At 39.0% G+C, this 17,501-nt stretch overlaps 1 protein-coding gene across 1 annotated transcript in view; it reads right to left on the reverse strand.

Moving 5' to 3' along the window:
- Positions 1–17,501, reverse strand: part of DNAH8 (dynein axonemal heavy chain 8) — a 414,847-nt gene that overhangs the window by 332,249 nt on the left and 65,097 nt on the right. The window contains exons 12-15 of the mRNA XM_004619333.1: positions 17,221–17,418; positions 11,864–11,940; positions 9,976–10,075; positions 1,164–1,283 (exon numbers count right to left, since the gene is read on the reverse strand). Coding sequence (XP_004619390.1) covers positions 1,164–1,283; positions 9,976–10,075; positions 11,864–11,940; positions 17,221–17,418 — 495 coding nt within the window. The remainder of the gene's footprint in view (positions 1–1,163; positions 1,284–9,975; positions 10,076–11,863; positions 11,941–17,220; positions 17,419–17,501) is intronic.

The following is a 17,501-nucleotide window of genomic DNA, read 5'->3' on the forward strand; positions in this document are numbered from 1 at the left end:
ATCTTGGAGACAATCAACCCTATATTTTGTCTAAACTTGTGTCTAATGCCAGGGTTCACCTTTTAAAACAGAACAGTAGGAGCTGGGGAAATAACTGAAGGGCTGGAGTATGACCCCTGTACCACATGGTCAGTCCCCTGAGCACCAAGTGACCACAAGTGACCAAATACAGAGAGCAATGAAATATACCAGTCCCCAAAACTAAAATTTGGTAATGCTTAAGTAACAAATTACCTACAGAACTATTATTGTGTGCCAGAGCAATAGTACAGCACGTAGGGCACATGCCTTGCAGCCAATCTGGGTTTGATGCCTGGAATCCCACATGGTCCTGGGAACATGCCAAGAATGCAGAAGCAGGAGTAACCCCTGAGTACCACTGGGTATGGCCCAAAAACCAAAAATCAATCCCAAAAGACTATTATTACTAGTTACTTTGTTTTATGTTTAGGCATGCAGAGCAGCAAGGAAATCAACTTTCCTTTATTTTCTGTCTCTTTAAATAATAAAGGGGAAAAAACCCTTCACTCAAAAAACAGAAACTGGCAACTTCAGAATATCAGCATGATCTAAGAGTATTGTGGTATTTTTCAGAACTTAAATAATCCAGGACACACGAGGATAGTTTGATGCTCTGATGTGGTCTCAGTGATTATTTTATTTTATTCTGTGGTTTCTATGGAACCATTACTGGCAGTGATTGGGGGTGCCACACGGTGGAGGGGATGGAATCAGCATGTCTCTCATGCAAGGCTTGTGTTCTACACTTGAGCCATGTTCCTAGCCCTGGGGATAAGTGGCTAAAATGCATGTTTACCTTTATCAGTTAAGAAGGCCCTCCAATAATGTCACTTCTCTCATGGTTCTGTGTTGGCCAAGATCCTTTTTGGTTTTCAACAATGTTTAAAGTAAATACATTATTGGAGGACCTGGTCTCATTCTGTATTCTTCTGCTTTTTGCTATCTCTAAGAACCTTTCAAATGTTAGGTGAGAACTGTTTAAATTAGTGACTATCAACCTTCAAGCATATTCATAAACTATATTTTCCTTGACTTATAAAAGAATTAGCTTTTATATAATGGACTAAGACATGATAGGATAAAATACATTTTAGGTATAAAACCTATACATTCCTCAGATTAAAACTAAATTACTGGCTTACAAAGAAATAGTTGATGGGTTCACTTATCCGGCGATAGAGCTGTCTCACCCAAAGGATTTTTCCTGCTACAGGAGGCATGTTGCGAGCAAGTGGAGGGTCATCTTTTTGAGAAAGATAAAGCTGTAATTAAATAACTGATATTAATGTTTGAAATTTAAAACAATGAAAAAGGAAAAAAAACATACTGCTACCTTTGTATTGATGTTTTACCATTAAGTGTTTCTTTCATACATAAAGTTCTGAAGTCTCACCCTAATTCTCTCTAAAATCTTACTTCCCACTTCAGTTTTTCATCCTGCATTTTATCCCTAATTATGTTATAATATTCTCCAGATCCCCTAATACACACTCTATGAACCTGGGCTTTTCTATTCACACATAAATGCTAACTTAAAAAGACAGGTTTTTTAAAACTTTGTTATTATTGAGGTAACTAGTTATAATGATGTTAATTTTTTTAATTGAATCACTGTGAGATATACAAATAAAAGTTGTTCGTGATTGAGTTTCAGTTATAAAATGTTCCAACATTCATCCTTTCAACAGTGCACATTTCCCACTACCAATGTCCCTTGTTTCCTTGCACATGACGCCCCTCTTCCCACCTCCCATTGACACATTTTTCTTCTCTCTCTCTCTCTCTCTCTCTCTCTCTCTCTCTCTCTCTCTCTCTCTCTCTCGCATTTTGGGTCTTACCTGGCGATGCACAGGGGTTACTCCTGGCTTTGCACTCAGGAATAACTCCTGGCAGTGCTCGGGGGATCATATGGGATGCTGGGAATCGAACCCGGGTCAGCCACATGCAAGGCAAATGCCCTACCCACTGTGTTATCACTCCAGGCCCTCTCCCTGTCACTCTTATTTTCCTTTTAGGCACTGTGGTTTGCCATACTGTTACTGAGAGAGTATCATGCACATCACTTTTCCTCCTTCCAGCACTCAGCACTGTGACAATCATTGTCATAGTGGTCCCTTCTCTGTCCTAACAGCATCCCCCCTCCTCCTTCTAACAAGCTTGCTACCAGGGACCAGACTTGCTGGCCCTTGTTTCTACTGTCTTTGGGTATAATTCACATACTATGTTTTTTTTTATATCCCGCAAACGATTGCAATCATTCTGTTTGTCACTCTCCCGCTGACTCATTTCACTCAGTATGTTATTATTCATGTCCATCCATATATACGCAAATTTTATAACTTCATTTTCCTAACAGTTGCATAGTATTCCATTGTGTAGATGTACTATAGTTTCTTTATCCACTCATCTGTTCTCAGGCACTTGGATTGTTTCCAGATTCTGGTCACTGTTAGTAGTGCTGCAATGAACAGACAAGTGCAGACTGCTTGTCTATATTGTGCTTTTGGCTCCTAGGGTAAATTCTGAGGAGCAGTTATTGCTGGGTTGTAGGTAAGCTCAAGGAGGAATGTCCACATTGTTTTTAAGAAAGTCTCGACTGGTTGAGATTCCCTCCGCAGTGACTGAGAATCTCCATCACCACACCAACGTTGGTTGTTCTTATTCTTTTTAATGTGTTCCAGTCTCTGTGGAGTGCAATGATATCTCATTGGTGTTCTGATTTGAATCTCCCTGATGATGCACAGCATTTTTTCATGTGCCTTTTGGCCGTTTGGATTTCTTCTTTGAGGAAGTTTCTGTTTATTTCTTTTCCCCATCTTTTGATGGGGGTTGGATGTTAATTTCTTGTAAAGTTCTACTAGGGCTGGAGTGATAGGACAAGAGGTAGGGCCTTGCACGCAGCCGACCAGGGTTCAATTCCTCTGTTCCTCTTGGAGAGCCTGGCAAGCCACCGAGAGTATCTCGCACACATGGCATAGACTGGCAAGCTCCCCGTGGCGTATTCTATATGCCAAAAACAATAACAAGTCTCACAATAGAGACGTTACTGGTGCCTGTTTGACCAAATCGATGAGCAATGGTATGACAGTGATAGTGACAGTGAAAGTTCTACTAGTGCCTTACAATTTTTTTATATTAATCTCTATTCTATTTGTCTGAGGGTCTGTAATCCAATACTATGCTGTTTTGACTACCTCTTTGTAGTATAGTTTAAAGTCGGGGAAAGCAATGCTTCCCATCTTCTTTTACTCAAGTGTGGAGAGCCTCCACAGGACCGTGCTTCGTAAACAACACCTGTTTCTTGTTAATTGCACCGTGCTTCGAAAATAACTCCTAATAAGGAAACAGGATGTCCTGTCACGCCCACAAGGTGTAACTAGCCTATCAGCTGCAGACACTTGGGCGTAAACAAGCAGCGAGAGTTATATAAGGAGGGAAGCTGCCTAGCTAGTGGGTTCCCCCCTGGTTCCTCTTCGTTAGTCCTTCGCTCCTCCTCTTTTCTGTTTGCATGAGAAGGTCTCTGAATAAATTGCTGCAAAAAGAATCTCCGGGTTGTGTGTTATTTTACACTCAAGGATTGCTTTAGCTATTTGGGGGTGAGGGGTGGTGGTGGGTATTGTTTCATACAAATTTCAGGAGTGTTTGATTTACTTATTTTAAAAACGACATAGTTGTACTTAGAGGGACTGCATTGAATCTGTATAATGCTTCGGGGAGTATTGCCATTTTGACAATGTTAATTCTCCCAATCCATGAGCAGGAGATGTGTGTCCATCTCCTCGTATCCTCTTTTATTTCTTGAAGTAGTGTTCTGTAGTTTTTTTTGTACAGGTCATTTACCTCTTTAGTTAAGTTGATTCCAAGGTACTTGATATTCTGAGGCACAATTGTGAATGAGATTTTTTAATATCTCTTCTGCTTCGTTGTTTGTATATAGGAAAACCATGGTCTTTGTGCATTATTTTTGTAGCATGACTCCTTACTATAAAAATTTACTGATGCTAATTTTTATGCTTTTGGTATACAAAGTTACTCCATCCCTTCTCCTCCCCACGCACACACCATCCTCCCCCGGTATCACGAGACTCCATCACTGTCCTCACGTCGCTTCTAGTCCACCCTTCCCTCCAGACACTTCAATTACCCTCCCCTAACTTGGTAACCCCAGTTCTGTTGTCAGAGTCCAACAGACTCTACTTTCAACAGACAATGTTCATCCCTTACCGCTTTCCTTTATACATCATAAATGAGTGAGATCAACCAAAATTTGTCTTTCTGCCCCTAACTTATTTTGATTGACATGACTTCTTCTACAAGCAATTTGCAGCAAAAGGCAAGATTTCATATGTTAGTAGTACTTATCTACTCATGTAGGTTGTTTCCAGATCTTGCACTGGAATTAACATAGGATTTTATGTATATTTTTGAATTATTGTTTTGTATCTAGGTATAGTAGTCAAGGCATGGAGTCCCTGGATCATATAGGGCTTCTATTTTTCAATTGTTTTGGAGTTTGGAGGAATGTGGGAGGAAGAGAGACCACCGGACTTTTTTCTATAGATGGTGAAGCAAACGACGTTTCTACCAGACAGTTTTGAAGAACAAGGAAAGAGTCATCAAGCTGCCTATTACACACTCATGAAGACTCATATAGCACAACGTCAGCACCTTTCAACATAGAGGTGGGCCTCAGGTACCGAATGGCCTGCTCAGAAAAGCAACACACAAAATGATGGTGGGAAATAATTACAGAATTGTTTTAAATTTATTATGGCACCATGAGTTACGACGTTACTCACAGTGCAGTTTCAGGAAAACAAATTCCAGGATCAGTCCCACCATCAGTGTCCATTTCCCTCCACCAATATCCACAGGTTTCTTCCCATTCCTGACCCTGCCTCCTTGGCAGGCACATTTTTAAGTTTGATTACTGTAGTTTGGGTTTTATGCTTTCTGTGTTATTGGCTCTATGATACGTATATCTAGGCATACCATGCCTCTAGACCACCAATGTGCCTGAGGTCCTTAGTCACTGCCCCTTTTATCGCCCATCATTCTCTTCTTACTTTCCCCATTAATTCCCTTCCCTATCCTCACACTTCTATAATCTATGATCAGAGGTAATCTAGGTTCCCCATTTTTATACCTTGTATTCCCTTGTCCTGTTATTCTAAATACCAAAGTTAAGTGAAACCATTTAGGATTTGTCCTTCCTCTGACTTAACATGATATCTTCCAGTTCCATCCAGGTTGGTGCAAATTGCATAATTTTATCTTTTCCTTGAAGTCACATAGTATTCCACTGTGTATATATGTCATACCTTCATTATCCACTTATCTGTTGCTGGATATCCAGGTTGATTCCATATCCGAGCCATTGTACTAAACTCTGCAAAGAATAAATGTGTGCATATGTCCTTTTGAATGAGTATTTTGTATCTTGGTAGTAAATACCAAGAATATACCTTGTCATATGGTAGCTCTAGTCTTTTCTGAGAAATATTCATACTGTTTTCCATAAAGGTTGAATTAAGTAACATTGCCCCAGCAATATATCAGACGTTTTTCACTACACACTCGCCAACAGATTATTTCCAGTTGTTTGTGTGTGTGTGTGTGTGTGTGTGTATGCGTGACTCTCAATGGTGTGAGATCATACCTCATTGTCATCTTGATTTAGATTTACTGATAATAAATGATAATGAGCACATTTTCCTGTGTCTACTTGCCATCTTTTTTCAGTAAAGTTTCTACTCATTTCTACTTTTTATTTGTTTTATAGAGCTTTTGGATTCTTGATATAGGCCTTTGTGAGTCATGTGCAAATGGATAGTAACCCTTTTATCTCACATTTGAGTGAAAATATTTTCTTCCATTTAGCTGAGTCTTTAGTTTTAGCTTGTGTTTCTTTAACCATGCAGAAACTCTTTGATATGATGTAGTTACATGTCTTTATTTTTCTTTCTGTAGCCATTGCATAGCATCATAAAAAACATCTTTGATGTCCAAATCTTGGAGATTTCTTCCAGTATTTTCCTCAACATATTTTATGGATTCTGGTTTTGTCTTGAGATCTTTGATCCACTTTGAATTGACTTTTGTATAAGGTGTGAAATATGGACCCAGCTTCTTTTTCTTAATTCCATGAGGTTATACAGTTTTCCCAGTACCATTTATTGATACTCCACTTCATGATGAAGGTCCTCGGTTGAAAATTAGCTGACCACAGTTTAGTTTTTGGATACATAATTCTAATCCATTGGTCTAAGAGTCTATCTTTATTTCAGCACCATGCTATTTTGACCAATATAACTTTATAGTATAATTCCAAGTTAGATAATGACATAGCTCCAAGCTTCTAATTTCTCAGTATGGCTTTGGTGTTTTATGATTCCGTAAAACTTATTACAGACTGTTCTAAATCTTTGAAGAATATATCAAAATTTGGATGGGGATTGTATTGAATCTATATAATCATTTAGGTAGAATTGTCATTTTGATAATATTATCTTCCAATCTATGAATATAAATTGTTTTTCTATTTTCTAAGGTCTTCTTATGTTCTTAAGTGACATAGTTTTCATGGTATAGATTTGGCACTCCTTTTGTTAAGTTGATTCCAAGGTACACTCTGTGCTTGATGTTTTGGAGCACTATTTTTTTGGTCTTCTTTCTTTTTTTTTATTATTATTTTTTTATTTTGTTGAATCACCATGTGAAAAGTTACAAAGTTCTCAGGCTTATGTCTCAGTTATACAATGTTCAAACACCCGTGACTTCACCAGTGCCCATATTCCACCACCAAAAAAGCCCAGTATGCCTCCCCCCCACCCCCCACCCCCGCCTGGGTAACTGATAAATTTCACTCTTCTCTTTACCTTGATTACATTCCATATTTCAACACAAAACTCACTATTGTTGTTGGAGTTTCAACACATACTCACTATTTTTGTTGGAATTTATCCCCCAAGAATACAGCCCTATTGACAAGAAAATATTTGATATTGAGTTTTCCACTGATGAGAATGAAGAGATAACCGCGGCTGCGCGGTTTACAATTTCTGTATTTTAGTAATTAAATCCAGGGAGATTAAAGTTGGAAATTGAATCATTTCCCTTCCTGGAGCAGCATGGAGCAAAAGCCTAGTTCACAGTCTGGATACATGGTTGCAAGCACTCTCTGGAACCCCAAGTCTTACAGCTGCCTCTGGTTCCTGCTCTTTCGGCATTCACACGGCTGTGCAGAGGCATGGCCACCCGGGTCGAATCTTGGCCGGAGCCCGAGCTCTGGCCCCGGCCCGAGCCTGCCCAGGTGTCCCGGTTTCAAGTTCATGCACACATTTTTTTTTTCCGTGCCACAAAGTTCATACCTGCTCAAAGGACCCATAAAATGTCGGATACCACGCCTTCTCCCCCGGGAGGGAGGAGAGACCAAGGGAGAAGGATATTTCCTCTGTTAGCTGGCGTGGGGCAAAAGCTTAGTTCACAGTCCACATACATGGTTGCAAGCACTCTCTGGAACCCCAAGTCTTACAGCTGCCTCTGGTTCCTGCTCTTTCGGCATTCACGCGGCTGTGCAGAGGCATGGCCACCCGGGTCGAATCTCGGCCGGAGCCCGAGCTCCGGCCCCGGCCCGAGCCTGCCCAGGTGTCCCGGTTTCAAGTTCAAAGCACACATTTTTTTTTTCCGTGTCACAAAGTTCATATCTGCTCAAAGGACCCATAAAAATCTTGTCTTTTTTCTTTCTTTCTTTCTTTCTTTCTTTCTTTCTTTCTTTCTTTCTTTCTTTCTTTCTTTCTTTCTTTCTTTCTTTCTTTCTTTCTTTCTTTCTTTCTTTCTTTTCTTTCTTTCTTTCTTTCTTCCTTTCTTTCTTCCTCTTTATTTCTTTCTCTTTCTCCCTCCCTCCCTCCCTCCCTCCCTCCCTCTCTCCTTCCCTCCCTCCCTTCTCTTTCTTCTTTTTTTTGCCACACCCAGGAATGCTTAGGGCTTACTCCCAGCTCTGCATGCAGAAATCACTCCTGATGGTGCTTGGGGGACATATGGGGTGCAGGGGGTTGAACCCAGGTTGGGGGCATGCAAGGCAAGCACCTTATCTGCTGTACTGTCCCATTGGCACCCTGGAGCACTATTTTGAATGGAGTAGATTCTTTTATCTTCTAGTTCATTATATAGGAATGTACATATTTTTGTCTGTTGACATTGTAGCCAGCTACTTTGTTGTATTTGCTTATTGTTTATAGGATCCTTTTATTTTTTTTAATAGGATCCTTTTAACAGACACATATTAGACACTTCAATAGACACATGACTCATGTCATGTGTAAATAGTGATAAATTTATTTATTTTCCAATTTTTATCCCTTTGTTTCTTTTTTCTTCCTTGATCATTGTAGTTAAGACATCAATAAATATATTGATTAAAAATGAAGACAGTGAATATGCTTGCCTTGTATCTGATCTCAGAGGGAATACTTTAAGATTTTACCATTCAGAATGACACTGACTGTGGATTTGTTATAAATGGTCACTACTATTTTGAGGAAGATTTGTTCCACTCCTACTTCATAAGAGATTTTTTTATGAATGAATTTTGTATCTTTTCTAAAGTTTTCTCTGGCATCAATTCATGCAATAATACAACTGTTGTCTTTCCTTTTATTGACATTGTGTATTACATTAGTGAATTTGCATACGCCATCCTTACATACCTGGGATAAATCGCTCTTGAACATGGTGTATGACCGTTTTCATGTGTTCCCGTAACCTCTATCTTTCTGTCTGATTGTTGTGCCTAGTAGCAAAAGTGGATTTAGAGGTCTTCCACTACTATTGTGCTTCCATTGATGTGTTTCTCTAGGTCTGTGAGCAGAAGCTTTATAAATTTTGATGACCCTTCATTTCATGTATACATCTTTATCAGAGTTAGTACATCTTGAGCTATTGTTCCCTTAACCAATAACTATTCTCTATTCCTGTTTATGGCTTTCCCAGTTAATTGTTTCCCATCAGTAGTTTATGTGATTATTTTTCTATCATTTAATTCTGTACATATTTATTCTGTGAATTTAGGGATGTTTTCTGCAAGGAGGAAATATATGGATTTTCTTTCCTGAGCCATCCAGCTACTCAATGCCTTTTGAGGGGAGTTTAGTCCAATGACATTCAGAAGGTTGGTGTTATAATGGGCTGTCTCGTCATTTTCCTTTATGGTATTTGTTTGGTTTTGCATTGGTTATTTGCTTTTTATAGGGGCCTTCAATACTTTTTGTAGGGTTGGTTTAGTTACAAGTGTCACCACCTCATGGTGTCTGAAAAGGGTTTTACTCCTTTTGCATGAAGCATTGTCTTGAGGCTCTCTTCTAGAAGGCTCGATGATTTAGTTGAACTGGAGACCTTGCCTTGACTTTAATATTTGCAATATTTTTTTCCTATTGATCTTAGAGTTTCATGGGTGCTTGCAGTTGAGTTTTAGATTTTTGGTTATCTGAGTACTGACCTGGGTTGTTATTTTACACTAATAGGCTATGGCTATGCCTCTTTTTTAAATTTCTAATACCATCTTATGCTATTTCAACAGGAGAGGCAGGTATATATTGAGTTCTTTCCTTTTTGTTGCCAGTGGTTTTATAGGAATATTTAGGCATTGTATTAAGACCTTGTAGTTTCCCACCAAACCTTAGAGCATGTTTGCATCCACTTTATACCTGTTCAGTCACTGCGTGGAGGTTTATCTACTGGAGGTGAGGTGGGAGGAACACGTTAACTGTTCCTGACAAAACGCCTGATGCCCAGAAACACTCACATGCTGTGTTCCAGCTTCTCCAAATAAGAGAGATGCGGTGGCAGGGCCACCTCGCAGATTCCAGATGCGGAGAAGAGAAGCCCGGTGATTGGGCTAGAATATTTTTCACTTAATACTAAAGTACAATTTTATTTTCTAAACACTATACTTGCCTTTTTAGTAGCTTCAAGTTCAGCTGCATAAAACTGAAGAATGCGTTCAATTGTATGGTTTATTTCAGCTTCAAGGCAAGGCATTTTCAGCTTCTGGAATCTAAAAGTAATTAAGACTGCATGGTTAAAAGGCAAATGAGAAATATACTTAAAAATTTCTGCCATTCTAACAATCCATGCACTCATTTGACAAATGTTTCAGGCCTCTCACTTTGTCCTAGTAGATAATGATAAACAATACAGGTGCAGCTCCAGATCTCTTGGAGACAGTTATCTTATGGAAATAACAGCTTTCAGCCGAGATCTACATGCAGAACTATTCAATTACAATGATGTCCACAATGAAAACAACATGAGAATGCAAACAAATATGGATTGTCAAGAAAGACTACTCCAAGAAAGTGAGGTTTAAATTGAGATTGGAAAGACATGTGGGTGGTAAACAATAGAAATGGGTTTTATGCAGTGAATATAAAATAGAATATACACATGATGATTTTCAATGAGGCACATCTGAAATTTATAGAATGCTATGCCACTTAAATTAAAAATAAATATTGAAAAAGAAATGAGGAAGGAAGAAAAAGGAAGGACAGAAAGAAGGAAGGAAAGGAAGGAGGGAAAGAAGGAAGGAAGGAAGGAAGGAAGGAAGGAAGGAAGGAAGGAAGGAAGGAAGGAAGGAAGGAAGGAAGGAAGGAAGGAAGGAAGGAAGGGAGGGAGAGAGGGGGAGGGAGTAGAAAGAAGGGAAAGAAAATTGAACATATGAAAAGGATTTGGCTTAATGAAGATGGATAGGAGCATATTGACTATCCCTCCACCAAGATTACTGCTTACATCATTCTAAATAGCTATAATCAGAGTGATGACTTTACTGGCTAGATAACATTTCTATTTAAAACTAGGTGACACACAAAGAATGTTTAGAATCATAACATTTTGATGACAAAATGAAATAATGGCTGTATAAGTTAAAGGAAAAGGCAGGTAAAAAGAGAAAGGCAGAGAAAGGAGACAGAAAAATATCACCACCAAGTAATGGTACCTGCCATCAATCTTCACAGTAAACCTCACTTGTCAAAAGTATTTCATGTCTCTGTTTTGACACTTAAGAAGGTCTGATGAGTTCAATAATTATAGAGAGGGGGAATGAGGGCAAGTCAAAGCAGCTCGACAGCTCTCGGGGGAGCATTCTGAGAGGGTCGCTGATGTGACTCCTGAGCCCTCCCTGAGTTGAAGGGAATGCCTCTGGTGGAGCCCATTCCTTGATTCAGGGAGGATTTTAGGGAGCACGTGTCAGAACAAAGAGAAGGGAAGCCACAAGAGCACTCACCATAAAAGGTTTAGAAATTTGTTACTCTTAGATCATTTCACCTTCAGAAATTCTCTTACTACAGAGAATTAAACATTTACTTATTCTTTTTTCTTATTATACTTTTTTTCTTATAATCTATACTTATTTTTTTCCAAAAGATTCTGTGTAATCAACCGCAAATATATTACATAAATGGGAGGAGAAAACATGTAAAACAGTTTTACATTGTTTTTATTTTATACAAGTAAAGGTATCATACTCACTTATTATAATCCTTATAATCCATTCACTTAGTAGTAATTTAACGATTGATTTTTATGAGTTTTTAATAGGTATAAAAGATATTTCAAAGAAATTTTATGTGAAATTTTATTTTAAGAGACAATGTTATCAGGCAGTAGAGAGATAGTACAGCAGGCAGGACACTTGCCTTGCATCCCATATATTCCCCCAAGCCCACCAGGAATGATTCCTGAGTACAGAGCCAGGAGTAACCCTGTGCACCACCTGCTGTGCCTTAAAATGTTTGAAAAATGATAATACCTAGAAACTGACCACTTAGTGCATTTTAAATACCTTTGAAGTAGCTGAAGAGCCTGCTGAGAAGACAAAATTTTTCCAAAACTACTGTTCATAAATGCCTGTATTTGTACCTAAAATAAATTTTAAGATTCAAATGATTTTTGGCTTTAAAGGAAAGGTTTGACAACAATTAATGAATTACCTACAGAACAAAAACAGCCTTAAATAAAACGACCATCTTGGCACTGACAGTTGTAATTCATAGTAATGAATGACCACACAGAGCTACTGAGCACTTAAAATATTACTAATTGGGGGGAAATATATGTGTATGCATATACAGTCATATATAAAATACAGGGCTGGAGTAATAGCACAGCGGTTGGGTGTTTGCCTTTTACGCGGCTGACCCAAGTTCGATTCCTCCACCCCTCTCGAAGAGCCCAGCAAGCTACCGAGAGTATCGAGCCCGTGCGGCAGAGCCTGGCAAGCTACCCGTGTGTGTTTGATATGCCAAAAACAGTAACAATAAGTCTCTCAACGAGAGATATTACTGGTGCCCACTCGAACAAATAGATGAGCAATGGGATGACAGTGAAAGTGACAGTGATATAAAATACACATAATTTTTGAAGCATTTTTAATTTTTTTAATTGAATCGCTATAAATTACAATATTACAGTTATTTATGATTATGTTTCAGTCATGGAATGATCCAAGACCAATCCTTTCACCAGTGTTCACTTCTTTCCACCAATGATCACAGATCAATGGTGATAGGTGTGGTGAAGAATTATGTGCATTAGAAACTATTACTAATAGCATTGTGAACCACAAGTATCTAGGACACAACTTAATAAGAGAGATGAAAGATCTATACCATGACATCTGTAAGTAACTTAAAAAAGAAATAGAAGAAAACTTTAGGAAATAAAACAATATTCCATGCTCATTGATTGGAAGAACAAATATTGTGAAAATGAAAATTCTACCTGAATTATCATATAGATTCAATGCAATACCCATCCTAATTCAGACAACATTCTTCAAGAACTTGGGTCAAAAATAAAGTTTGTATGAAATTATAAAATACCCTGAATATCTGAAGTCATACTGAGAAATAAGAAATTGGAATGTATCCCCTTACTTAACTTTAAATCATACCTATAAACCATAAAGCTACAGTGATCAAAACAGCATGGTACTGGAATAAGGATGAACTCTTTGACCAATGGATTAAAATTGAATAACCAAGGGGAAATCCCCTTATTATATGGCCAGCTAACTTTTGACAAAAGAACTGGAAACAAAATGAAATGAAGATACCTCTTTCAACAAATGGTTAAAAACTGGATAACCATGTGTAAAAAAATAAATATGGATTCATATCTCACACCTTACACAAAAGTCATTCAAAGTGGGTCAAAGACCTTGAGATCAGACTGGAATCTATAAAATATACCAAAGAAAATATCGACAGAATTCTCCAAGATTTGACCTCAAAAGTGTCTTCAATGAAACAATGACATTGGCAAAGGTAACAGAATTTAAAAAAATTAAATAAGAATGTATCAAATTGAAGAGTTATGCATGGCAAAAGAAACATTGGCTAAAACTAAAAGACACCCAATTAAATGAAAGAAGATATTTGCAGTCAATCATCAAATAAAGAGTTGATATCTGATATAAAATGTACTCATAAAGGTAACAAAGACATCTGGAAGCCTATCAAACTGTGGGGGAAGAAAATGAACAGACATTTCTCTGAAGACGACAGATGGATGGCTAATAGTCACATGAAAAAATACTCATTATCAGTTATTACAGAAATCCAAATCAAGGTCTAACGCCATTGAGAATGGCACATATCAAAATACTGGGAACAATATTTGGGTTGGCTAGGATTTAGTAAAAACAGAAACTCTCATCTACTCCCAATGGGTATTTGTCTAGCTCAACCCCTGTGGAAAACAGTATGGAGATTTCTCCCAAAAGTAAGAATAGAGCTGCCATACAACCTGGCAATTCCACTTCTAGGTACCTACCCCCAGGACACAAAAAAACAGTCATTCAAAAGGACATATGCATATCATTACTCAGCACTTAGCACAATAGCTGAGCTCTGGAATTAACCTTGGTGCCCAATGACAAATGAGTGACTATGAAGATGTGGTATAAATATACAATGAGGGGCCAGAGCGATAGCACAGCGGGTAGGGCGTTTGCCTTGCACGCGGCCGACCCGGGTTTGATCCCTGGCATCCCATATGGTCCCCCAAGCACTGCCAGGAGTAATTCCTGAGTGCAGAACCAGGAGTAACCCCTGAGCATCGCTGGGTGCGACCCAAAAAGAAAAAATAATAATAATAAATATACAATGAATACTATGAAGATACAAGGAAAAATGAAAGTATGTGATGCATTGCAAGTGGGTTGGAACTGGAGGACATCATGTAAAGTGAATTTAGTCACAAGGACAAACTCAGGATGATCTCACTTATATAGAACATAGAGTAATTGGATGAGAGAATGCAAGGTATTTAGTGGGGCATACATAGATCAGCCTTGATCTATGTCACAGAAGAAACCAATACTGGGTTTCTTCTCATGGGAGGAGGGCAGGGAAGGAAAGATTTAAAGATTATCATATAGATTCAATACAATGCCCATACTAGTTAAGACAACAATCTTCAAGAAATTGGATCAAGTCCCGGTGCCATCTTGCCGCACTCGAGCAGTGAAGAAACCCGGTGGGCACCACAATACCAGAGAATTCTCTGGGCCCCAGACCCACCCCATATCTCTGGGATACCCCAGATGGAGCATCCCCGCCTTCTCCAGATGGAATCCCGGTGACCATGAGCTTCTACACGCATAGCTCTGGTATGTGGCTATCAGGACTATTCCTCCAAAGCACGTGGCCAGGCCATGCGACCTTTCCTGATATGCAAAGTGAGCAATGAAAAATAAATGATCTAGCATCTGCCCCTTCCCAAAACTAGAGAGCAGTGACACGTGGGGCCTCCCGGCATGGGGGGTGGAACCGGCCCCTCTCCCAGCCCCAAGGAGGCCCTGAGTTGCTGCCCACAAATGGCTCCTGACTCCTGAATGGCCATAATCCCAGAGGCACACAGACCAATCTCGGAACTCAGGCTTTTGGCAGAAATGCATCTGGACTGAGCACTAAACTATGGCACCATGCTATCCTGGGTGGGGAAAGGTGTTTGTCCCTTCTGCCTTTTCTCCCCGGTGGCACGGTGGCCATTACCTTTACAGAGCCTATTGGACAGCCAGGTATGAGACTGCAGTGATGTGACATGTGGGGCCTCACGGGATGGGGGTTGGAATTGGCCCCTCTCCCCGCCCTGATGAGACCTCAAGTTGCCGCCCACATGGTGACTCCTGGTTCCTGAATGGCCATAATCTGAGAGGCACACAAACCAATCTCGGAACCCAGAGGCTTTTGGCAGAAACCCCTCCAGACTTATTACTAAAATATCAGAAATCCAAAATCACGGTTGCATGACAGCATATGCTCTTCATAATCAGCAATAGAAAACAAATTATCTAATGATGCCTTTTCAGCAGGTCTGATTGTTGGGGAAAATTCCAAATAATAAAGGTGAGTCTTTTGACGAAATATTGAATGTGATCAAAGTGGAGAAAGAGTAAAGTGGAAATCATCCGCCACATAGGCAGGGAAAGGGGGGAAGGGGTGGGAGGGGGGGTATACTGGGGTTCTTGGTGGTGGAAAATGTGCACTGGTGAAGGGATGGGTGTTTGATTATTGTATGACCAAGACTTAAACTGGAAAGCTTTGTAACTGTTCTCATGGTGATTCAAAAAATAAAAATTAAACAAAAAATTGTAATTAAAAAATAAGAAAAGAAATTGGGTCAAAAATAAAGTTTGTTTGTAATCATAAAACAGAAGAGTTGGACAGGAATTGGCAGTGGGCAGGGGTCAAGGGTTGCAGGTACACTGATGGTGTAGACGGTGGCATATATAAATATCAAAACCACAGAGTCAGTAACACTGAAAACATGATATTCAAACTACAGCAACCAAACTTTAAAATGCACCTATCAATCTCTAAAAGACACCAAGCTTCACTACTGTCCTGGGTAAGTATCCTGGCCGCAAACACTGAGGCCATCCTGGAGTAGGGATGGGCAGATTCCCCCCAACCCAGAGGCCCAGTAGCTGCCACAGCCGACCTCCTCCAACATGTAAGTGGCCCAGATTCATGGTTCCTGGAGCACACAGTCACATATGCAACATCTCCAAATTTCACAGTACTGACAGTCAAATAGGAGCACAGCATACTTGATGGGAAATTTTTTTGCCCTGCTCAGGTTTGTGGGGATGAGGGGAGGAACTGGGACATTGTGGAAGAAAGGTCACACTAGTGGTGGGATTGGTATTGAAACATTGAATCCCTGAATGTCTCAAACAATAGCTTTATAAACGACTTTGTAAATAATGGTGTTTAAATAAATAAATACATAAATAAATATAATGTGCCTACCAAGAAGGCTGAGGGTTGGGAGGGAACCTGGGGACTCCGGTGGAGGGAAGTTGACATTGGTGGTGGGATTGGCACTAAACAGTCCATGCCTGAAATCCCACTGTGATTAACTTTGTAAATAAGTCTCTAAGAAAATATTTTTTAAATTAAAAAACAGACAGAAAAAAACATTATTTTCCCACTTCTGTGAAAAAAATTTAAGACACTGGATAGGGAATGGAGAATAGCATTGTTTTCCCTGTGTCTCCGGTACATTCTACAACAAAGAGGAGGCTGCAGCTTAGACCTGATACTGTGTTGATAGTAACCTTTAAGAGAATAATGAAGATTCTTCTAAGTTCAGAAGGTGACAGTGAGATAGCTCACAGTCTAACCTCATCTTCTACACAGTCTGAGCCCTCTAACCTGCAGAGAGAGTGTGTCCCTGGCTGCAGGACAAGGGGCAGGGCTCTCCTCCCTAACGGATTCTCAGGCCCTTCCATTGTACAGAATATGAAACACAAATTCTCAGACTGGAAAAACACTTCTTGAGATATTGGTTTCTTAAAACAACAAAAATCAAACCAAATTTTAATTTTTAACCAAATTTAAATTGACCCAATTTAAATTTAAATTTTAACTCACATTACATACCCTGGCTTCTGTGGGGCTTCTTATTATTCATGAGTGTCTTTGTTTTAGTATGCTCATTTCTGGTTTTGAAATTGTCAAAATACTTTTGGGGGACTGGCAAATAAAAACTGGAAATATTTTCACATTGAAAAATATTTTTAAATATTAATCATAAATAGTATACAATGTTAAAATATGATAAATATGTAAATTCCAATATTGTTCATTATATATCAATTTTACTATAGAAAGAGCATATAAAACTACTCACCTCTAAAGCATTAATTTTTGTCATAAAGTCCAAGAAATCTACTTCAAATTCTGTCCTCCTTGGATCCAGGATGTCATACACCTTTTTCTGAACACCATTATATATATTTTTGAATTTTATTGCCATAATATCTATTCCCTCTATGGTAGAATTACTTAAGGCTGAAAATGTTTGCACAATTGTTATCATTTCTGTAATCTTTAAAAGAAGTAGTGTTAGTTTCAAAATGGAATATTGGCATCCTTATCTGTAGTAAGTCAGAGAATCATTGATTCTAAAAA

Source organism: Sorex araneus, chromosome 5 (assembly GCF_027595985.1).
Source record: "Sorex araneus isolate mSorAra2 chromosome 5, mSorAra2.pri, whole genome shotgun sequence".
Classification (NCBI taxonomy): Eukaryota; Metazoa; Chordata; class Mammalia; order Eulipotyphla; family Soricidae; genus Sorex; species Sorex araneus.